General features: G+C 41.2%; 1 protein-coding gene across 8 annotated transcripts in view; it reads right to left on the reverse strand.

Moving 5' to 3' along the window:
• Positions 1-4,899: 4,899 nt before the first annotated feature.
• Positions 4,900-24,846, reverse strand: part of Pwwp2a (PWWP domain containing 2A) — a 41,114-nt gene continuing 21,167 nt past the window's right edge. For 5 of the 8 annotated variants that reach the window (XR_012907039.1, XR_012907043.1, XR_012907044.1 and 2 more), the window contains 2 exons: positions 13,637-23,203; positions 10,682-10,761 (listed from right to left, as the gene is read on the reverse strand). Coding sequence is in view for 2 of the 8 variants with exons in the window: in XM_075941292.1 (XP_075797407.1) it covers positions 7,085-7,098; positions 10,642-10,761; positions 22,260-23,203 (1,078 nt within the window). In the remaining 6 variants the exon portion in view is untranslated. Of the gene's footprint in view, positions 7,099-10,641; positions 10,762-13,636; positions 23,204-24,846 lie in introns of those variants that run through there. The other 3 variants (XM_075941292.1, XR_012907040.1, XM_075941293.1) reach the window with 3 other exon arrangements.

Consider the following 24,846-nt stretch of genomic DNA (forward strand, 5'->3'; position numbering starts at 1 on the left):
GTTGGGGACTGCATTGTCAATTTTGTTTCCTTAATAGCAGCTGAAGCAGACTCTGACATTCAGAACCAGTTCTCTTTCAATCACTGATTCTGAACTCCCAAGTCTAATGAAGATTTTTGCTGTTTAACTATCTTGAATAAATGACCCAGTGTGCCAGAATTTAGAAATCCTGGAGACAGCCATCTGGGGCAACCTTTAGCTTTGTGTGGTTGTGAAATTAGTGATTCTAGGCTGGAGAGATGGCTTGGAGAAGAGCACTGGCTGCTCTTCCAGAGATCCTGAGTTCAATTCCCAGCAACCACATGGTGGCTCACAACCATCTGTAATGAGATCTGGTGCCCTCTTCTGGTATGCAAGCAGAACACAGCATACATACTCTTGTTTGGGTTTTTTTGGTTTTTTTTGTTTTTTGGGGTTTTTTTTTTTTTTTTTTTTGGTTTTTCGAGACAGGGTTTCTCTGTGGCTTTGCAGCCTGTCCTGGAACTAGCTCTGTAGACCAGGCTGGTCTTGAACTCACAGAGATCTGCCTGTCTGCCTCCCGAGTGCTGGGATTAAAGGCGTGCGCCACCATCGCCCGGCTTACATACTCTTAAAAAAAAAAAAGTGGTTCTGACCAAGCATCAGTGCTATTCTCAGCTTAAAATAGCTTCCTTGAGATTGGTATGCATTTCCAAGCAGAACCTGTTCAGACTGCATTAAGGCAGAAGTTGCAAGGAGAGGTTGGGTTGGTTTTTTGTTTTGTTTTCCTTAGGCATCTGTTGATGCTAGTGAGTTTTTAGTTCTTAACTGGCACCAGTGACATGTGGACCTTATTTTGGAGATGAGCTGCCGTCATTATGTGAGCTGTGTGGGACAGCTGCCTTGGAACTTGCACTATAATCTAGGTTGGCCAAAAGCACCTAACACCAAGTACCTTTTGGCCAGTGTTTCTGTACAACTTGTGTGACTTTTTTTCCACATACCCTTTTCAGGAAAACTGGATGCCAGATTTAGCATGTAGACAGCAAAGTTAAGTATAGTAGCCAATACCTGTGAACCTCAGCACTTGAAAGACTGAGGCACAATGATCACCACAAATTCCAGGCTGATTAAGTCTCAGTTCTGGAAGACAGGCATGGGAATCAAGAGTTTCACACTGCACACCTTCCCCTAGGTTCCAAGGCTTTCAGGAAGAGACCAAGGACAGGGCAGGACCTCAAGGCCTCTGTGTTTGTGTAAGTTTATATAGACCGTCTTCATGCAGGGCTCACGGAGGCCGGGAGAGGACATAGGGTCCCCAGAAAGTGAAGTCACAGACGGTTGTGGGCCACCATGTGGATGCTAGGAGGCAAAACTGGGTCCTCTTGCCGGGCGGTGGTGGCACACGCCTTTAATCCCAGCACTCGGGAGGCAGAGGCAGGCGGATCTCTGTGAGTTCGAGACCAGCCTGGTCTACAAGAGCTAGTTCCAGGACAGGCTCCAAAACTACAGAGAAACCCTGTCTCGAAAAACCACAAAAAAAAAAAAAAAAACTGGGTCCTCTTCGAGAGCAACAAGTACTCTTAACTGCTGAGTCAGCTTTCCCGGGATTCTACCTGCCTGTGTCTCATGGTGGCTATTTATATTTTGTTTTTTCTTTTTTGAGACAGCGTTTCTCTGTAACCCTGCCTGTCCTGGGACTAGCTCTGTAGACCAGGCTGGCCTTGAACACAGAGAATCACCTGCCTCCATCCAGAGTTCAGCCACCACCGCCTGACTGCTTTTGTTTTCTTAAGACTCAGTCAAAGTTAGCCTCAGATTCTCTATGCGGCCCAAGCCTCCCAAATGCCAGGATGACAGGTGTGCCACTACGCCCATTCTAAAGAGCTACAAAGTAACCCCAGTGTCAGCGTAGGAAGTGTGCATGCTTTTTCTCATGTCCCACAGACATCAATGGGAGGTAGTCAAAGGGCATCAAACTGATCTACTTTCTCTCTGTGTGGTCAAGAAAACACTTGGTACCCTGGTGTTTCTGATCCTCCTTAACTAGCTTGGGTATGGTGGTACAAACCTTTAGTCCTAACCCTCTAGAAGCAGAGGCAGACTGAGTTCCAGGCCAATCATGGCTACAGAGTGAGCCTGGTGTTTCTGATCCTACTTAACTAGCTGGGTATGGTGGTACAAACCTTGAGTCCTAACCCTCTAGATGCAGAGGCAGAACTTACAATGATAGCTCACAACCATTCATAACCCATTTCAGGAACTCTGATGCTTTCTGACCTTTGTGGGAACTAGGCATGTATGTATAGCACATGTAAACACACAAACGAGTATGTATGCAAGTGAAATATTTACATAAAATTTTATAATATCTAATGGCCAGGCATGATAGCATATGCCTTTTATCACAGCACTCAGAAAGCAGAGAGGCAGGTGGAAATGAGTTGAGGACAGCCTGGTCTACATAGTAAGACCCTGTCTCAAAAATAAATTTTAAAAAATCTTAATAATTAAAAAGTTTGTGCTAGGGCTACAGCTCAATGGGAAGGTTGCCTAGTGGGTATGAGGCCCTAAGGTCAGTTCAAATATCACAAATGCTGTATGCCAACACACACACACATACATATGCTATGCACCTTAACTGGGCATGGTGTCAATGTAACCCTAGAATTTAGGTGACAGAGGTAAAAGTACTAGCTCAGGGATTGTTCCATCAAGTAGCTGGGAGTCTGTCTCTTCAGTATACCGTACAGGGAATATTAGTCATTTCTAATCTAATCAGCCTAATGTTTGAAGTGTGCAGCTGACCTGAGACACTACAGAGTTCGTAAGTGGTCCTAAAATTAGAAAAACGTACTACTTGTGACCAAGAAGCTGGACTAAGCTAGCCTTAGAACATCAGAATGACTACATAAAACCCTCCAAAGGTTAAAAATACCCTTCTTGTATTTCAGAGCATCAAGAACTTCAATCTCCCTGGTCACATTTTGTGTGTGTGTGTGTGCATGTTTATACATGTCGGTTATAGCATGTGTTTGGAGGTCAGTTCTCAACCACGTGGGCTCAAACTCAAACAGCAAGGCTTAGTGGCAAGTGCCTTCCCCTGCTGAGCCATCTATCTCACCAGCCACTACCTTTACAATTCTTTTGAGATGGTTATAATTTTTTAAAGATTACTTTCAATTTTCCACCTTCATACAGAGGCTTCCCAAGCCAGGTGGTGGTGGCGCACGCCTTTAATACCAGCACTCAGGAGGCAGAGGCAGGTGGATCTCTGTGAGTTCGAGGCCAGCCTGGTCTACAAGAGCTAGTTCCAGAACAGGAACCAAAACCACAGAGAAACCCTGTCTCGAAAATTCAAAAAAAAAAAAAAAAAGAAAGAAAAGAAAAAAAAAACACAGACAGGCTTCCCAAGCCAAAACGTCCCACCTCCTCCTTTCCTTCACTTGAGAAACTTTGGAATTCGTGTTTTCTGCTATGGGATATTATGTAAAGATTTGTTACTTGTATTGGTTTAATAAAACACTGATTAGCCAGTAGCTAGGCAGAACAAACAAGACTAAGAATTCTGGGAAGAGGAAAGGCAGGCAGAGAGGAAGCAAGATGGGAATGCCTCATTCAGAAATGGTACCAAGCCACGTGGCTATGCATAGACAAGAATTATGGATTAATTTAAGTTATAAGATCTAGTTAATCATAAGCCTGAGCTAATAGGCTAAACAGTTCATAATTAATATAAGCCTCTGTGTTTTTCTTTGGAACGGAATGGCTATGGGTCTGGGTGGGACAGCAACTTCCATCAACGGTTTCCCATTCTGGGCATAGCAAGGCCTACTGCTCCCCATCCCCACCCCCAATATCTGCCAATGGCAGTCTACAGAGAGCAGCTTGTGATGGTGACTGTCAGCAGGTCACTCCTCAGTCAGCTGCTAGCTCTCATTGCTAGAACTGCTAGCAAACCCTGAGAGTAAGAGGCCATTAGGCTGTCACAGAAGATGTGAGGGAAAAAAAAAAAACACTTGAAAAGCAGCACTGGAAAAGCAGCACTGTCCCGCTGTGGGTATAGTGCCAAGCTGATACTCAAACTGGGCCATCGCCTGGGCTCACACTTGGCACATCAAGCACCAACAAAATGAGCTTCCAGTCAGTACCTTGAAGCCAGAAGTCCACAAGCTCAGAACTTGAAGAACTTTGCTGGAGGACTGAATGAAGCAAAAGAAGTAAGCATTTAGATGTTGAGGGTGTCGGACAGTTTGCAAGCATGGATGGACCACCCCAGAATGTGCTATTGGCAGTTCTGCCTCATGAACTGATCCAGACTCCAGTGGCGGCTTCTTATGGATATTCAGCTCAACTGAATCAAACAGTGTTGAGATGAAAGAGTCCATTGTATATATTCTTTGTAGTATCAGGCAGCCTTCTAAAGGTTTGCTTTACTGCAACGGAGGTCTTTATCAGTTACACACACACACAAATCTCAATTGCCTGACAGGTTTTCTGAAACAAATTTTTTTCCTGGCAACCAAGAGTTTCTGGGTCACAGATCAGTCCTATAGGTCATGGCAGAAATCAGTCTGTTTGGGTAGAACTCCTCCTGTGGGGTAGGGGTGCTTAAAGTTGGTATGTATTTGATGACCTTGAACCATAACCCAGAGTGCTGAGACTGTAGGTCATGTACCCACCCATACTGTGTTACCCACTCTAAGGCAGCTGTTTCCATCAGACTGCAGCCGGCTCCGCCTAGTCACAGGAGACCCATAAAGCCTAAGTGCCTGAAACCTTCCGTGTTTCTTAGGAAGCAGCACTACTTCCCAGAACACACAACTCAGCTGAATTTTAAAGCTGTTTTGTTTTTAAAGAAAAACCAAAATCCACTTTTAAAGGTAACCCCTAAAAACAAAAACAGCTAACCCCCTACACAGCAAAACAGTTTTTAAATAATTAAATAAAAAAAATCAAAGACTTTATTGGATAACGTTACACAACATTCTTTAACATTTAACTCTGAGCAGACTGAAGGTGAGAACAATGTGTCATTCAAGTCTACAAATGAAATAGGCCTGTGAGGATTTGAAATACAGACAAGGTAGCATGAAGCAGAGCTTAAATATTAAGCAACTAAAGCAATAAAAATGAAGTTGTCACATGGTAGGTCCAGATTTTAAACACCACCAAGTGTTTGTTTTTTTAATGAAAATCTAGTTTGTAATAAAATGCCTTTAAGGATTTGTCATGAAGAAAAAAATATGTAGATTCTTAAAACCTGATCTCTCCCAGTGCTTTTGCCTTCTTAATATTACTTTTTGGTCAATTCCATCAGTCTACAAATAAAGATTTCTAAAGCTTAAAGGTTTCCTGATACAATCCATGCATATTTCACATGGCTTGGGAGACACCTGGTTCCTGAGTGAGCATAAAGGTTACTGCTGGTGTTGGGGGTCTAAGACTGACCCCAGGGCCTGGAGCTGTGCTTCAAGTCTTCTCCACAGCTCCCTGCTGTTGATAAGATGACGTCATGATGTAGATCCAAAGAGATCATTTGTAAAATGCAGTCAGTACTTGCCAGCACTTGCAGTATGTTAGGATCTGAATTAAGCTCACTAGACTCCAGACTACCCGGCTTTTCTTCTTGAGTTATATAGCAAATCACAGTCAGGTATATTAAACAATCTCAAAATCCCACCCAGAGCATTTGTTAATCCTGAGCAATGGGCTGTTGGGTAATCTCACCCACACAGAAAGATCACAGAAAGTGAACTCTTGAGCCAAGTGCTCGCTCATCTGCTGTGTTTCTTTGAATGAGTTTTGTGAGTTAGTTTCTTTTCTTTTGGCTTTTTTTTTCTTTTTTTCTTTTTGTAGTAAGTAATCAATATGGTGTTATCTTTCTGGTTTAAAAAATAAATCAGTATTGCCACTAAAAATCTTCAGTTTTATTATTAAAATTACGGCACCATCAAATATAAAATGCTTTAAAAATGTAGTACTAACAGGTCCATCTGATTTTCTCATGTGTTCTCCATTTATTAAACAAAAAAATTAAGGATTTTCATATGTATGTAAGCAAAGACAAGGAAAATCTGTGGTCTCTATTAAGAATTCATGTTCCATGCACCAAACGTTTAGGCTGTTTTCAAGGATCTGTTTCTGCCACTTGTCCCCCATGGCCAAGTCTTCCCTGACACCTGCGAGAACTTCCTGCACTGAGAAGTAGGGGTTTCCTGCTGTGGAAAGAGGTCCAGATCAACACTGATGATGTCACCCTTTCTGAACAGCACCACTCAGTAGGGGAGAGGCGATAATCAAAGCCTGTCCAGCTCAGGAGAATTATGAGCTAGTTCTTGGGAGTATACGATTTCATTCCAAGGTCAACACTAGCCTATCCACTTGGGAGTCAAAATATGAAAAGGTAAGAATGTAGTTATGAAAATGTGCACAAAACGTTAAATACTAGTGGCAAATAAATACATCTTAATATGCTCTAACAAGCAAACATATATTCAAGATAATACAGCCCTGTTTTATTTAAAAAAAAAATAAAAAAGAGAAGATCCACATTTTACTTGTGGGTGGGACGGGGCACTTAGCCATCCTTTCAGCAGGATGTCAGATCATCTTCTTGTTTCCATGGGCACCTGAAGGAAACAGTGGCCTTAGCACATGTGACCATTGCTGTTTCACAGGAGCGCCATTTAAACACACCTCTGCTCACTTCTGAACTGATAAACATAATCCTTGGAGAAAGCACAAAGGTTAAGTATGCAAAACAATTCCATATTTCTGTACCATCCCATGCCTGGTAGGCCTGTCCAAACTACTGTTCACATTCAAAAGAAGCTATCGTCAGTGATTCTTCCGCATCGCACTGAGCGCATCCTGCACGTGTTCACACCACTTTTCTTCTCACCTCATGCATAAGTTATTGCAGCAGTTTGTTTCTTTTATACATATAAAAATTCCCTAATACCTTTTCTTCCATTCAGTCTACTCTGCCAGTGCCCTGTACAGATGACTGGTTTAGCCACTGCTTTAACATTTACTTCTTAGTGCAGCTTCAAACTCCCATCTTAGCCAGTCCTGATGCTCTTGCTCTGTCAAAGTGGCACACATCCAAGAAACCAGCAGTCTGTTAATGTCTTTGTGCTGAAATACAATAAACAAAAGGAAGAGAATGTAGTTAAGCACAGGTAACAACATGTGAGAAAAAGAAGCCCACAGATTGTGGGGTCACACACCACACTTCTTTTAAATCATGCTGACTTTTTAAATGCAGCCTACTGCCATTCTAGACCAGTAGAAGCATTAGCTAACCAAATTCCATCACACATGGTTATCACCTTATTTCTTTTCTTAGGAATATTTGCAGAATTTTGACTTTTATTTTGTTTATTTTTTCAAAGCAGGGTTTCTTTTTGTAGCCCTGGCTATCCTGGAACTCACTCTGTAGACCAGGCTGGCCTCAAACTCACAGAGATTCGCCTGCCTCTACCTCCAGAGTGCTGGGGTTAAAGGTGTTCACTACCTTCATTATGTTGTTATTTCTAAATTACAATACATCAAAATAGTAAAGAGAGACTCCTAGGAAATACCAGCCTTTCCTTAGCACAATAAACCTGTAGTCTCTTTTAAATGTTCTTTTAGAAAGGACTCACCATGTAACTCTGGCTGGCCAGTAACTAACTCATCAAGAACTGCCTGCCTGTGCCTTCCCTGCTCGGATTAAAGGTGTGAGCCACCATAGTGAGTCCCACCACCCCACTTTCCTTTTTTTTGGGACAGGATCTCTTGTAGCCCAGGATCACCTCAAACTCACTATACAGTCAAGGCTGACCTTGAACCCCTGATCTTCCTTGCCTCTATCTCCTGAGTGCTGGGATTAAGGCATACACATCATCAAAGCTAGCTGCTCAGTCTTAAGCAAATTTATATACAGAATCAAGTGACATTAAAAATCAGCTACAGAGCGTAGTATACTATTTACACAAGCCACAAGGGGTCTGGGGGGGGGGGGGCTCCTAGAGTCAGACACATCAGAAGGCAAGGAAAGTGCTATTTTGTTACAGACCACTTCAGTGCACTGACCAGTGCCCCTTATTACACCTGGCCACCCACAAGGCATCCTTCAGTAGACTTCTGAGCAAAGGCAGGAGCCCAGGCACAACTGGCAGACAACGTGGCTTACAGGAAGCATTGTCATGCAGCACGGTCAGACTGCCCAACATTAGCAAACAGCACGGAAAGAAGTGGGTGCCCACTACCCTCCGGTCCTTAGCTGTGCCCACAAAATCGGAGCTCGAGACCCAGGAAAGAAAGATGATCTTCGTTTAGTATTTTTTTTTTTGGTTTTTCGAGACAGGGTTTCTCTGTGGCTTTGGAGCCTGTCCTGGAACTAGCTCTGTATTTTTAAACCAAAGATAATGCTATTGCAGTGGAATAATAAAACAAACTGAATGCAGAAAGAAGGAAAAGCACTTATCTTTCCTAATATTTAACACATAACATCAAAGTCAGATCCCCCCACGGTTTGAAAGACTTGATTTTGTGTTAGCTTCCCAGTGTTACCATGGTTCACTGTCCTGGTCATGTAGGCCCTGAGTCAGGGCCTATAAAATAAACTCCACAGAGCATTCTGTCATGTGTCTTTCAAGCAGCAATAAATGACTTCAAGCCAAAATACTGCAAGCCTCAAGGTGAAGGGCCCATGTATTTGTTGCTTCTGAAAAAAAGGATGATTAATGAATGCTGATTTTAACTCAACTTTCTGGAAATAAAATGGCTGGCTAACACGACTGCAATAGTAAGTCACAGACTCATTCACAAAGAACTGAGGAAGTAAATGTACCCTTTTATAAACTTAAGGAGAAAGAGGGAGGGGCAGTGCCCCAACTGTGCCTTTCAAAATCTGGTTTTAATGTAAGGCCTACTGAAGTTCAACTGAAGACCAGAACAAGAAAGCCAAGGACTCCTATGAGAAGCAGAGCAAGCCAAAGGCTCTATTACCTCAATAGACTATATTACGGTAGCTACCATGCCTATTTACATAAGAGTCCAAAATTCTTAAACAATATTCAATGCCAAATGTCTCACTTTGAACCAGGATCAAGGCTACATTTTACATAATAACAATACAATTCTCCAGGAGCTCCACAAACAGCAGGTCAAATAACCACGGTATAACCTCTATCCAGAGGACTAAATACTTTTTTTGTTGTTGTTGTTTGTTTTTGTTTTTTCGAGACAGGGTTTCTCTGTGGTTTTGGAACCTGTCCTGGAACTAGCTCTGTAGACCAGGCTGGTCTCGAACTCAGAGATCCACCTGCCTCTGCCTCCCGAGTGCTGGGATTAAAGGCGTGTGCCACCACCGCCCGGCTCTAAATACTGTTTCAAGGAAAGCAATAAAAGATAAGTTTAGGAGCTAGAGACATAACTCGGAGGTTAAGAGTACATTATTGCTCTTGCAAAGAGCCCAACATCCACATCAGGCAGCTCCCAACTGCCTATAAATCCAATCCAAGGGGCTTGAGGCCCTCTTCTGGCTTCCAAGCACACACATCTGGCATATAGTCATACACACTGGCATACAGTCAAGTAAAATAAAAATAACAAAACATAAAAAGATAAACTCAAAAGAACAACCAAAATCCTAAACCTTTCCCATTTAAGAGTCCAAAGTCAAACAATTTTATACACTATCCATTAAGTCATCTATAGAACTAGATTACAACCACATTCTGATGCTATCTTACCATGCCTCTAAAGTTCTGACTCACCTTATACAAATGACAATGAGTTTTAAGATTTACTTACTAAGCACACGCATACATGTTTGTCTCTTTTTCTTTTTGGAGACATGGTCTCACTATGTAGACCTGGCTATATTGGAACTCCCTAGGTAAAACAGGCTGACCTTAAACTTGAGATCCGCCTGCCCCTCTTCCAGAGTACTGAGATTAAAGTCGTACACCACCACAATAGGTCCCCACATACATATTCTTTCTTCTTTTTTTTTTTCAAGACAGGGTCTTACTTATGTATTCCTGGCTGTCCTGAAACTCAAGAGATCGCCTGCCTCTGCCTCCCAAGTGCTGGGATTAAAGCGTGGTCCAGCATGCCTGGCCACATTCCTATTCTTACACAAAGGCAGATTCTCGGTTTCCCCAGGCTATCCTCAGACTCGCTAGAGTAGATGAGGACAATCTTGAGCTTCTGGCCTTCCTGCCTCCGCCTTCTGAGTGCACGGTTGGCACGCATCACTATGTCTGGTTTACTCAGAACTTGGCGGAGGCAGACAAAGACACTCTACCTACTGAGTCTCATTCCCATCCCCTATAGTCCTATACATACAGTACTAACTAACGAAGAAGTTAAAGTGACAAAGACTGAAACTGAAAAACTAACCAAGTCCCTGCTTTCCAGGAACCATCAGCTGCCATCTAACATAAGCCTACAATGTACCTATTTGATTCTCACAAGGCTACTCTCAATATAGATACTAACAGAAGGCTCTACTCTAGAAAACTCACTTTTAGTTCCTAGAAATGATTACCTAGAGGAAGTACACCCAACTACCAAGGTCAATGAAAACTAATAAATCTTTTGAAGCCTAGCCTAATCTACTTCAGGGATGTGGGTAAGTGATGATGCGGTGCCCTCTTCACTTTGTGGCAGGGCTTAAGACAGACAGACCTGCCCGCTTCACTGTTAACTTCAATGCTCCCAGTCTGAATCCACAGTGGTCTGTCAGACACTGTAAGGGAGCAGCAGGACTCGTCACTGTCTGATGTAATAGCTGCCATTTGTTGAGACCTATGGTAGAAAAAACCAAGTTAACAAAAATAGAGCAGTCAGTTGAGATCTTTTTAATCCATCTTACAAAAAATTCAAAAAAAAAAAAGACCAAAATTAATTTAAACTTCCTAATGGGTTTATTCTGGAGAACTTGCCAGCTTCCAACAACAAAGCTTTGGTACTGCAGAGCTTCATAGCCATGTGGGTACCCCAAGCATGGCCAGGAGAGGGCACTCTTGTGTGCACATCCCATTAGATGCAGGCAAGGTGCCCTCCAATAAGCCTATAAATGGAAGAGGAAATGCTAACTCACATTTTATGGCCCTGAGCAAAAAAAGAAAAAGAAAAAAAAGAAAAGAAACAAAAACAAAAAGTTTACTGTCTAACACTAGCCTATTCTTGGAGTCTTGACCTGGACAGTTCAGAGGGCTGATGTTTTCACCTCCCGCATATTACATCATTCAGAAGCTCAAAGACCATCACAAGCCCTTTCTGCTTGAGTGTTAATGATCGCCCTTGCATAGCTTCAAGTTCTAACTGGCTGAGAACAGGTTTTATTAACATGATAAATTTTCTGAGAACAGAACCTAAGTGTTGGGCAGAATTCAAATAAAAGACTACTATATTAAGGCGGTTGTTTTGCTTTGAGGTGGGGACTTACACTACAGGCTGGGGTTGGCCGAGAACTCTGTTGCCCTGGCTAGCTAGCCTCAAAATTCTAGCTTGGTTTTCTAGGTGCTGGGATGACAGGCATGAGCCAGCACATCCTGCTGTTAAGTTTTATATTTTAAAGGTATTTGGTTGTGTGTGTACTTCTATCAGCACAGCCAGCTCTGGGACCATTCTATTATTATTTACTTTATCATAATCAGAGCCAGGTGCTGGTGGTACATGACTTTAATCCCAGCACTCAGGAGACAGAGGCAGGTGGATCTCTGTGAGTTTGAGGCCAGACTAATCTACAAAGTGAGTTCCAAGATGGTCAGGGATACACTGAGAAAACCTGTCTTGAAAAACTTTTTTAAAAATCACAATCAGGCAGGGCATGGCTATGCATAGCCTTAAATCTCAGCAAAGCAAAGGCAGGTGGATCCTAACATAGCAAGTTTGCAGCACAGCCAGAGCTACGTAGTAAGGCCTTGTCTCAGTAAGTTCATTAAAATTCCAGATCAGAAGCAGTAAAGTTGTGAATTATAAAAATTTCTAAAGTAAGCTGTCCTACCACGAAATGCCCAATGTATAAATACAATTACCTCTGAATTCTAGTTTAGAGGAAAATAATTCTTTAAAATGAGGTTCAATAGTAAGGTTTTACATGGGAGTACACTGTTAACTAAAGCAACAGCAACTACACAGGAAAAAAGGAGCCAGCACCCTAAAGCTTGTTCTGGGAAATGTCTATCATGAGATCAACTTCCAGCCACCACCTAAGCTCCAGACAGTGGGCAGACGCTGAGGGAGTTACCCCCTCCCCCCACGGTGAGTGTGTTTCTTGAAACAGGGTCTCTCTACGTGACTCTGGCTATCCTGAAACTTGCTATGTAGACCAGGTTGGCCCAGAACTCAGGTACATCTGCTTCTAGCTCACAAGTGCTGGGATTAAAGGTGTGCACCACCATGCTAACCCAGCCAGTTTTGTCTAAGGGTAAAGCCCTATCAAGTCAATCATGCTCCAGTGGTGGACATCGAGGGTTATAGTAAAAAATACATTTTAAAAAAAGAGGACATGAAGTTGGTGGGTGGATCTGGCAGCAGTTAGGGGGAGAAGCAGATAAGACCAAAACAGTATGGATTCCTCTAAGATTTTTGTGTTTGAGAATTTTGTCTACACATACGAGCACTACATGTCTGCCTAGTGCCCATGGAAATCTAAAGGCGGCATGAGATCCCCTAGAACTGGAGTTAGCATGGGTGCTGAGAAACAACTGGGCTATCTCTCCAGCCTCAAATAACCATATTTTTACAAAAAAATTGATTTTATGTAAACAAACAGATCAGGGATGAGTTCACCTTTCCTACTGCAGCTTTAAACATGCTACATAAAACCTCAGCATGTCAATTTCAATACAGTCTGCCTGGAGCATGGTGCTAATATTGCAGATGAGCTTCCCGTCAATACTTTCAGGGTCTTCAAATTTTCTTTGGAAACTTAGGACCCATGTAGAATATCTACTAGAAAGAGCCAAGGAACTCTGCCTAAGACACAATAAAAAGAAAGATACCCCACTGCAATGAAAAGGCAGCAATTTCAAGCTCAGAAGTTCCTTGTTTTGTCCTCTAAAATAAATCCTATATGTGACAATAATGCTCTCATTGATCAAGAAGCCAATCAGAAGAGGATAAGTACACAATTCCCCTGTAGAGTCAAGGAAAGGAGGAACAGGAGGCCATACTTAGTGCAAATCAGGACTAAAAACGTAAGTTTCTGACTATATGCATGATTCCACTAAATACTCATTATAAATTCCAATACAAGTATGATGCAGTGTGAGCAAGAAGGAAATGCAGAAGAGACCAGTTACTGATTACATGTCTGAGCTTTAGACAAACCGCACACAGTTCTTCCCAGTATACTTGGACTCACATCAAGATGTGCCACTCCCAGACAGATCCTTCACTAAAAAACCAAGTGGAGGGAGAAGGACTGACCAACAACATCTCAAAATTAACATGAGTAACAGTGACTATCCTCTGCGAAATATGACCACAGCACACCCAGATTAAAGCCAGGTATCGCCCTCCTAAATCTCCTACTCAATTGTTAAAATATCAAGAATATACAGAAGCTGTGCAGACCGGCCAACCTAAAAGGTAACAAGTGCAGCTTGTAGCTCCTTTGTAAGTCCCAGCAGGGCTCTGCTCATGGACACCCAAGCTCAGATTCTTCTCTTACCTCTGGAAAGAATGTGAAATGTGCAAGGCTTTCAAAGCGGTGACTGGTTAGATGTCTCAGTCAGTCCTCATTCATTATAAGTAGAGATCATTTCTTCTGTGTGCATACATACACAAAAGCCTATATGTGCAGGTCAGAGGTCAATTTGCAGTTGTCAATTCTCTCCTCCTACCATGTCCCCAGAGATCAATTCAGACTGTCAGGTTTGGCAGCAAGCTCCTTTACCTACTGCACCATCTTGCCAGCCCTGGATGAGAATTTCTACTTATACCTATGCTTACTCTAAGCAGAATGAGAGAGTACTAGATAGTCTTGAGGTGTGTTAAGTTAAATATGATACTATAATGAACTTTAACCATGGTTTCTATATCTCATAAATCCCATGACCTCCAACAGTTAGTCTCCATGAATGCCAGCAAAAAAAGCCAGTTTAGCCGGACATGGTGGCAAAATTGTAATCTCAGAACTCAGTGTGGTAAAAACGGGATCAACAGTTCAAGACCAACCTCAAAACAAAAGAAAAGTCAGCCAAACTCCCAGGGAGTATATGCTACCTCTAGCTATTTGTGATTCAAAATGCTATTACAGGGGGCTGGAGGGATGGCCCAGAGGTTAAGAGCACTGACTGTTCTTCCAGAGGACCAGGGTTCGATTCCCAGCACCCACATGGCAGCTCACAACTGTGACTCCAGTTACACGCAATCCAACACCCTCACACAGACATATACAAAGGCAAAAACACCAATGTGCATAAAATAAATTTTTTTAAAAATGCTATTACAGAAGCTTAAATAAAACTTTGCATTTATGCTAAGTCCATAACGTTTGACAGACAGTATTAAAAGCTACCAGAATGAGGTTTCTCTGCTACACACAAGTGGCTGGTAATTATGAACAGCATTCACATAGGCCACCAGACACTCTCCTATGGCCTTAAAGACATAAATTACCAAAATCACCTTCTGAGGTGGTGCTATCCATTCTCCCCATTTCAGACACTGATGTAACCTGCCTCAGATCGCTCTGTTTGTAAGAAGAAACTGAAATCAGGCTAGGACATCTGGCTCAAGAGCTCACACTTCTAAATATGTGCCTAAAAAGGGACAAACAATATTCTTTGTTTGATAAAAGGCTGCTGTCAAGCACAGCTGATGCCAAACTGATGGTGTTCAAACTCCCTCCATCACTAATTTACCCTCTTACCTTTCTACATAAGCAACCACTTTAAGTAACAAAAAATTTCCATTTCATTTTTCCAGAGGAGGAAAATATGCTCCTCAGGCTTTCAATAATTTGGTTTTGTTTTGTTTTTGTGGGGTCACACAAAGTAAGTCAATCTTACTATGTAGCCTGGGCTAGCTTCAGATCAGGATCCTCCTATCTCTATACCAGGCTTCTTTAATAGCTTCTAAAAGAATCTTACATGAGAGTTAAATAAGAGACATTAATAACTGCAAAATACCTTGAACACTTAAAAAGACACTCCTGCTAAAATTTACCATGCATTATAATTTGATGTTTTGTTTTTTGAGACAGGCTCTGTCTTAGAATTCTGTAGACCAGGATGGCCTTAAAGTCAGAGATTCGCCTGCTTTTTCTTCCCAAATGCTGGGATTAAAGGTGTGCACCACTATTGCTTGGCATATTTTTTCTTTTTGAAAAAAAAAAAGTGATCATAAAAGTTTGACATCCAGGCCTAGTGTAGTAACTCATGCCTGTAATTACTACTCAAAAGTGAGAAACGAAAAGTCAGCCTAGACTATATGAGACATTCTTTCAAACAACAAAAACCTTTAATTTACACACACACACACACACACACACACACACAGAGATAGAGAGAGAGAGAGAGAGAGAGAGAGAGAGAGAGAGAGAGAGAGAGAGAGAATAGAGAGAATGTCCCAATACTTCAGCTATGAAGGACTTGGCTTTCCTTATAGACAAGAATACCAGTATAGAAGTTTTGAGGTTTTTCTTTCCAGTTTTCTTTTAAGACAGATCTATGTACCCCAGGCTGGCCTCAAACCTGCTATTTAACCAATGCTTACCTTCCTGTTTTTTACAAAACAATGTAGAATTTGTCTTCACATCTCTAGAGCTGGGCATAGTAGTACAGGCCTACAATCCTGATACTCCCAAGTCAGAAGTCAGCGTTGGATTCCCTGGAAGTGGAGTTCCAGGCTGCTGTCAGCTGCCGGATGTGGATTCTGGGATAGTATGTACTTTCACCTGCTGACCATCTGTCCACCTCCAAGTTAAATGGCTCCATTATTGACAAAAGTTATCCAAAATTATTAAATTGTTACTATTTGAAGATTATTTTAACTAAAAATTCTTTAATAGGCAAATGTAGACATATTAATACACCTTTTACAAAGGCACAGCTGCAGTTCTTACGTATAATGCATATTAACAAGGATAGCTGGAGAATCTCCCCATGTAGGACTGCAAGTACTCAGCAAGGAGTCCTGGAAACAAGCATTCCTAGCACCAACTCCCAGCAAATTTAAAATTCTATTAAAAATACAGATTATAAGTCACTCTTCAATCCCAGCATTTGTGAGCTAAAGCAAGATTGTCCTGTGGGCTAGAAACCAGCCCCGAATGGAGTTACCTAGTTTCAAAAAACCAAAATGAGGGGGAAAAAAGCAAAACAAACAAACAAAAAAAAACATGCAAATTACAGATGGACGACAGTGGTCATGGTTGCACAATACAAACATACTTAACACCCTTTAAATTAACTGCCCAACTGGGGGCTGAAGAGAAGGCGCAGAGTTCCAAAAGCTTGTAGCTCATTTCTGAGCACCTACATCAGTTGGCTCACAATGACCTACAACAGCAGTTCCAGGGTCACTAACACTCTCCCTCCTTTAGCCTCTGTAGGCACTGTACCTGTGGCAGGCAGGCATACACATACACACACACACACACACACACACACTAGTTTTTTAAATTGTACAATTAGGGCTGGAGAAATGGCTCAGCGGTTAAGAGCACTGAATGCTCTTCCAAAGGACCAGGGTTCAATTCCCAGCACCCACATGGCACCCAGCTCACAACTGTCTATAAATCCAAGATCCGACACCCTCACATAGACATACATGCAGGCAAAACACCAACTCACATTAAATACAAATATATAAATGACTTTTAAATTTTTTAAATTGTACAATTAAAATGATTTTAAGATGGAAGGCAGGCACCACATATGGTCTACATAGCAAGGCTACACAATGAGAGCCTATCTAATAAAAAAAAAAAAGACTTTAGACTATGATCCAAATACTCAGGTGGCTGAGGCAGAAGGATCACTGCATGTTCAATCAGCCTGGACTACATAACCACATAACAAAATCTTTTAAGAAGCAAGTAGCCCCCCAAATGGTAAATTTTCTGTCATGTCTATTTAAATATGTATAAAATTATAATTCATTTTAATGAGACAGTTGTTTTCAACTAAAGATGTGGGAAAAATAAAGGAGGGAAATCCAAGCTGGGTACACTACAAGGGCAAGCACCACAAAGACAAATTTAGATAATGCCTCCTTTTGACTATAGATTAAACTTAGAATCAATTATCATGGGAAAAATATCCAAATACTCTGTAAAAACTATAAAAATCATTTATCCCTGTGACCTTTTAATTATGCAATTGTGACTGAATATAGTAATCATGCCTAACCTGTAGAAACACTACTAGTAAGAGTCTTTCAAGTAAGAACTAGGTGGAAATTGTAAACAGCTTGGCCATTGTCTCCTAGCAGGAAATGGGATGGCACCAGCCCAACATTAGTTCTCAATTCCAGATATTACATTAGAGTATTAATAGCTATATTAGCACAGCTCCAAAGCCAACACTGAACTTGTCCCTTCTTAGAAAATGACCTTCACAGTCAGGTGGTGTTAGGGCATGCTTTTAATCCCAGCACTCAGGAGGCAGAGGCAGGCAGATCTCTGAGTTTGAGGCCAGCCTAGTCTACAAGCAAGTTCCAGGACAGCTTTGGCAGTTATACAGAGAAACTGTGTCTCAAAAAAAACAAGAAAGGAAGGAAGGAAAAGAAGAAATGGAGGGAGGGAAGGAGGAAGAGAAGAGAGGAAGAAAGAGGGAAGGAGAAAGAAACAAAAATATCTTTACTATCCCTGGCCAATTTCCTATTGGAAACTACCATGTGAACTAAAACCTTCATTACTAATTTTTCTAGAGATAGCAGTTTGCCACCATTTCAGCACAAACCACAGAACATTCACAAATTAGATGAGAAAATCTAACTTCACATGTATACTATAAATTTCTGATTTCTGCTCACTTATTCAGTACACAGGAAAACTGGCCCTTTGCAATGTCTGAACATGTGTTCTTTCAATAACCAACTTTAGAAGGGCACAGTCTCTCTTAATGGGGTAAAACTCAGACCCATTAAAGCTAATTTCCTATCAGTTCCATGTTGCCTGCCTACAATGTCTTCAGTTTTAAGTTCCTGTTTGCTTTACTTGGTACTAAGTTACAATCACCATCACTAACATTTTGTCCCCAGCCACATGATGGTGCATGCCTATAATACCAACACAGAAGAGCCCAAAGTTAGCCTAGGTTATATAGTGACTTTTGGGATATCCTGGGCTATGCTGTAAGATCCTGCTCCAAAATTAGAAAGGAAGGAAGGAGGAAAAGGAGGGAAGGAGGGAAGGGAAAAGGAGAGAGAGTGCAAAATCCATCAGGAAGACTGGAAATGATGAAGCTGTTAGTAGAGTCCCTGGCTAGTACAAAGAAAAATCTGAGTTCAAACCCCATCACCACAAAAACTGTGTGTAGTGGTGAACACCTGAAATCCCAGTGTGAAAGATGGAGGCCAGCCTAGAATACATGAAACAAAACATTTAGGGACAAACCATCCAAGTCACAGATTTCAGACTCGTGCATCCTAGTCTCCCCACTCCTTCTCAGGACTCTCACATGTCTCCTGTTCTCTGCGAGTAAACTAGGACGGAATAACCTCTCTTCTATTCAAACCATCAGTCTGCTTCTTGTTTGCCAAATTCTAAAAAATGAAAAGGAAAACATACTTTTGAGGTATTAAATTTCTAAAGACACCATTTTTTTTATTAAATTTTTTCACTTATTTTACATACCATCCGGTCTCCCCATCCCCCACCACTCCTCTGTTTAGAAAGGAGCAGGCCTCCCATGGGAGTCAACAAGGCATGTCACATCACTTTGAGGCAGAACCAAGCTCCTTCCCCTGCATCAAGGCCGGGCGAAGCATCCCTGGTTCCAAAAACCCACCAGGGACAGGTCCTGGTCCCACTGCTAGAGGCCCCACAAACAGACCAAGCTACACAATTGGAAAAACCATTTTTACAATTTTCTCACTTGTTTCTGCGCTTGCTCATCCTTGCCTGTTAGCCAATTTTCTTACACTGGAGATTTGTCTAAGTCGATTTTCTCTCCACAAAGAGAAAACAAGCCAAACCAAAAATGCTCACTTGGGTTATCACCATACAAAAAGTGCCCTTTATCTTCTCAGAGAAAACTTAGTATCTCCACTTGCAAAAGTCAGTCACCTGGCTTGAAAAACTCTATTGGAATATTTTTTTTTTAAAGTATCTCGTTATATAGCCTAGAACTCACTCTGTAGACCAGGCTGGCTTCAAACTCAGAGAGATGATCAGCCTGCTAGAATTAAGGTGTGCACCAGCACATTAGTTTATGTTTGCCTGGGCAATCTCAAACTCATCAAATCCTCTTGCCTCCATCTCCCAAATGCTAGGAACAATAGAACACACCACTACACCTAGCTGAATGTTAATTACATACTCCACAATCACATACTGTATTTCCCTTGCAGCTTCTAAAATAGCACAAATGGTTTATTCATCAAGATACACTCGCCAAAGCATCTGACTATATTAACCACACCTACTTTCAAAGTCACTACTACAACAAAACAGCCCAGATCACTACACAAGCTTTAAAATTGCACTTTAGGTGACTCTTGCTTAAATCATTTTTCCAAAGAGATCCAAATAAATAAGTACTTTAATCTAAAACAAATACTCCGAAAACCTAAAAAGTTATTTCCCTTGTAAACCCTCTATCACATGGTGAACTTTTGGCCTGTCATATCAGATCATTTTAAACAGTTTCTGTTTGCAGGAAAGAATATGCATCTTTTTCTTTTATTGTGTGTTTATTAAAATCAAAAAGCATTGACTGAGTTCCCCCAAAAAAATTCTCATTTTTTTTTCCCAAAAATAATCAGGTATAAAGCTTAAGGAAGTTAATTTCCAAATTTCATTAAACTTTATTATTAATTCCATAGTAACTAATAAATCTCACTGGATTACTTTAGAAACCCACAAAAAAGTTTACCTTTTTACATTTCAATAAGTACCAAACTGAAATTATACCAAATTTAAAAAACAAAAATTAAAAAAAAAAAAGCTTGAAAGCAAGGTATTTTTTGCAATCACTCTGCCTCCACAGGCAGTGAGACTACTTTCCCAGCATACGGGAGGCAGAGGCATGACTCTGAGCTTGAGGTCAGCCGGGCCAGGAACAGTGACATAGTGAAACTCTCTCAAAAAAAAAAAAAAAAAAATCTTAATAAAATAGGATTACTAGCCCCAAAGGCAGTGATATCTGAGGCAAAAGACCAAACAGAGCAAACAACTACAATTAGCTAATTTTCAAAAAAAAAAGGTAATTTATCAAGGCTAAAATTGAAAAAAATTAAAAGCATTCATGAAGTTGGTGGGAACTAGAATTCAATCAGGTGACATTACTACAGAGCCTCACTACAGCTCTTGCTATTTGAAGTTTACCTATTCTCTGATAACATTCCCTGACAGGGCAAATAGAAAACTAAATCTGATTTCTCACCTTTTCTAATCACTATAACAAAGAATAATTTTCTACTATTTTGAAACTGTTCAAAGCTTTTTGAGAAACACACACAAATAATTTGGATTTAGTTGATTTTATTTAGCTTTTTTTTACATTCCAATGCATTATACAATTACATTTCTCATTTTCTAACCTGCAAACAGATTACCTTAAACGGAAATGCTTCTTAAAAATTATCAAATTAGATACATTCAAAATGCAACAATTACACATGACATTAGTTCACAAAGTGTAAATCACTAGGGCACTGTCCTAATAATTCAGGACCAGCCAGTCAGGAGAAATCTGACCAAATATACACTATTCACATACCCCAAATAAAACCTATCTAAACTTCCCAACCAAAAGTCTGAAAGTTTGTTTATGTTCCCACTGGACAAGAGTGGTAACTCCGGCCTGTCCAGTCTTTATAGTTTTAATCCCAAATACTGGACATGTATAGCCTGGTCTATAACTAAACAGCAAGCATTCCAATTTGTCATAGCAGGCACCTCAGTTTGTCAAACACCCAATATCAAATTTTATACCATTATGTGCATAGAAAGTCTTCTAAGTGTTCACTAACTATTAAACAAGTAGTCATTAAATATCCACTGTTCCCAGCTCACCAGCCCTTACTAAAACCCCAAATATGCAACCCGTGTCACATGGTGACAGGCAATAGTTTATATATGTGTGTATATATACAATAAGTACAAATGGCAAATAACAGTCCCTGCAAAAATTCAATTTCATTTGAGGCTATGGCTTCTATGCCTTAGGATGGTTTTAGATTTCAAATTTGGAAAATACTGCTAAAAATCTCACTTCCTTAAGAGAAAATTTGATAGAATGTTCAGTTTTAAGCTTCTTAGTCTAAAAATGGCTATATACGTATAAAAAGCCAAGTGAGTGCAACTTCTTTCCAGTTTGGTCAAGCTAGCTGGTGGAAACAATTCATAACTAACCAGGGACCTGCGGCTGCTCCAGCGGTTCTCGCCTACCTTACTCTCCATGTTCACGTTTCAAACTGTGTCAACAAAGCCCGCACTTCAGGGGTCAGCTGCTTAGCAGCCTTAGCTGCCTCTGTGATAGCCCTGCGATACAGACCCTTTCTCTTCTTATTAAAGCGTAACTGGAAGTTCTCTAGAAAGGGGGAGAGTTGTGAAAGAGCAAGGAGAGATGTTGTTGGAGATGCAAACCATGAGATACGGGCCTCCTGTCGGGCTAAAAGGCCATTATCTTTCCGGCTTACAGTTATGGTAAGAATTCGGGCTGGCCACCATGGGAAGCCATATATCTTGGCCCAAACAATGTCCCCTACACATATGGTCCTCCCATCTGGTGTGATACATTTAGAGACATTTTTGGAAAAGATTTTCATTTTCAAGGAATTACTGAGGCTTTTCTCTTCCCTTGAAGAGGAGGAAGTGGAAGAAGTGGAAGGTGCACGCATACTACCTGGCGGAAAAACAAAGCTCTCAGAAGAGCTACACTCAGAGTTGGAGGATTTCAAATCATCCATGCTATCAATGCTACACACTGAAGCACCGGAAGAGTCAGATTTCTCTTGATTTAGGGTCAGGTAAACAGAGATATTGCTTTTGCTGCCCTTTTTGCCCACCGTCTGCAGTTCCTCCTGCTCACCAGGCACATACACTTTGCTTGTGTCCTGAACCTCACTGGCGGCCTCTTGCGGGCCTTCTGAGGGACTCTGATTTTCTGAAGGGGCCTCACCTGCTGAGCGGGTGGAGGTGCAGCGAGACTGCGGCTTAGGGGCCAGCTTGCCACTCCGAATTTTCTCCAGTCCTGTCTTCAGAGAAGAGTCATTTTCTTCATTCCTGTACCTTTGCGGTTTTAAACGCACTCGAGGTGGGAGGGAACCTGAGCTAGGATTCTGATAGCGCCGTGTGAAATGGACTTTCGGGTGGGTGTTTTTGGAAGTAGAGGTTTCACTCTGCTTCTTCTGTGCCTTTTCTTTGGCAATTTTCAATACTTCCCGAGCTTTTGCGTGATCCATGTTCTTGCTCTGGAGCACTTTCTTGGTATTTAACTGAGCCTTTGACGTGTTTGCCTGAGCAGAAACTTTGACTACTCTGCCTCTGCTGTGAGCAATATTGGAAACCCTCACCACAGTGTTTCTTCTCTGGCTTTCGTTTTGGTTTTTCCCGTCCACTTTATGGTCAGTTTTCAGTTTTTTGTTCACAGTAGCTACACTGTCATTTCTCCGTTTTTTATCTTCATACCTAGAAGAGTCACTGCTACCTTTCCTAATTTCCTTCTTTTCTGCAACAACACTGTTTTTACACTTATCACACAGGACTTGCCTGGGCCGTAGCTTAATCGCATTCATTATTGAAGTGGGTTCTTCCCTGTACATTTTTCGTTTGGGTCGCTTAATTTTCCGAGGAGGTGGCTGAGGTATTGATTGGTTATATGTGTCCCTGATAAACAAGGGGGGAGGATAAGGTGCTCCTTCGTGGAAGAGAGGAGGTGGCTTGGAAGTCCACAGGTGCTCAGGAGGAGGGACTGGAGAAAGGTTATCGGGAACAGCACCATTCACTTCCCGCTTGACTTCTATCCCTTCTTGGAATGTGTTACTTTGGAGCTGCATGGCGTCCGGTTTATCCTTATATTCCCTTTTGGGAAATACTGTCACAGGGATCCCATGGGGCCCAAACCTTTAAGGAAATGGAAGAACAAAAGAAATCTAGTGAGTTTCATCTGTAACTCAACGTCTGAAACATAATCAACTTAGTAAGTATCTATACAACAAAAATCAAAAATATACCATTGCTTTCTCCAAAGCAACAAAAATCTCCATTTCTTTTGGTTCTATATTTTAGAGAAAACCAGAAATAATCCAAATGGTTACCCTAAACAATACCAGAATAGTTGGCTTTACTTACAATAGACCTTTCTGCTATCAGACAAGTTAATATGAAATGCCATGTGGTATTATACTCACTGAAGCATGGACATTTTTCAGTAAATGCAGCCATACTTTAGATATAATCACTTTCCTTTGGCCTAACTTCTCTCAAAAGCTTAGTAAAAGCTGGGCAGTGGTGGCACACGCCTTTAATCCCAGCACTCGGTAGGCAGAGACAGGCGGATCTCTTGTGAGTTCAAGGCCAGCCTGGTCTACAAAAGCAAATTCCAGGACAGGCTCCAAAGCTACAGAGAAACCCTGTTTCGAAAAACAACAACAACAACAAAAGCTTAATAAAAAACAGTGGTAGTGGTACCTGTCTGTAATTCCCACACTCAAGACAGGATGATCTCAAGTTCCAGGCCAATTTGAAAAGAACAGAATTTAGATATTCAAATTATTTCCAATTCTGACAGAAACAGAGCTGTGTGGTTTAAAAGTTTGTCTTTTATTATTTGTATGTATGTATGTTCTGGTTGCATAAATATCTATATGTACCATGAGTGCTGTACCTTCAGAAGCCAGAAGAGAGTACCAAGGACTGGAGTTACAAACGACTGTGATCTGTGGATGATGTCTTTAAAGAGGAGCCTTTAACTGCTAACTTGTCACTTCAGCACCACCTGCCAACCCCCTCCACTCACCAAGTTTCAAACTTTTTAAAATCACATACTACATTCAGAAATAATTTCAGAAAAGCAGAGAAGCACACATCTGTAGGGGCAGTATCAAAGAAGAGTGTGACAAAGGATTCTGAGTTCAAAGCCAACTTGTATAACACAACAAGGCCTCTTGTCTCAAAAAGAATAGCAAACAAAAAAAAAAAAAGCAAAAGCAGTATTTTCAAATGTAATCCAATTTAAAAACCAGTTACACAACAGGTATGCATGCCTAGATCCCAGCTTCCGTACAAAATGGGAATGCGCAGAAAAGCACGCATCAATAAAAACTGTTTCTCAGACAAACTTAGAAATGTAAGTGATTTAATATACCGGGGCTGAAATAGTGAAATGTTAAGTTAAATTTGCTGTATTTTTTGCCTTCATATAAAAATGAAACCATACTCCAAGCAATCTCAGTGTATGCTAGCATGCTTATTTTAAACACTGAGACAGTAGCACCTTGTGCAAGACAATGCTAATGCCAGTTTTATAAGGCAGAGTTACAGAGAACACAAAGTCAGCAGTAGGCTAGACAGTCACGGAGAACCCAGTAAACTGAACGAAAATGTTTTCTATATCAATTTTCCCCGAGAACAAGTTTTGTTTTGTTTTGTTTTAATATTCCTGTCCTCTTAAATGCTCTCCAAATGGTTCAGAATTACTTGTTAAGAATACCTCTTAAGCCGGGCGGTGGTGGCACACACCTTTAATCCCAGCATTTGGGAGGCAG

The sequence above is a fragment of the Microtus pennsylvanicus genome, chromosome 11 (assembly GCF_037038515.1).
Source record: "Microtus pennsylvanicus isolate mMicPen1 chromosome 11, mMicPen1.hap1, whole genome shotgun sequence".
In the NCBI taxonomy this organism is placed as follows: domain Eukaryota; kingdom Metazoa; phylum Chordata; class Mammalia; order Rodentia; family Cricetidae; genus Microtus; species Microtus pennsylvanicus.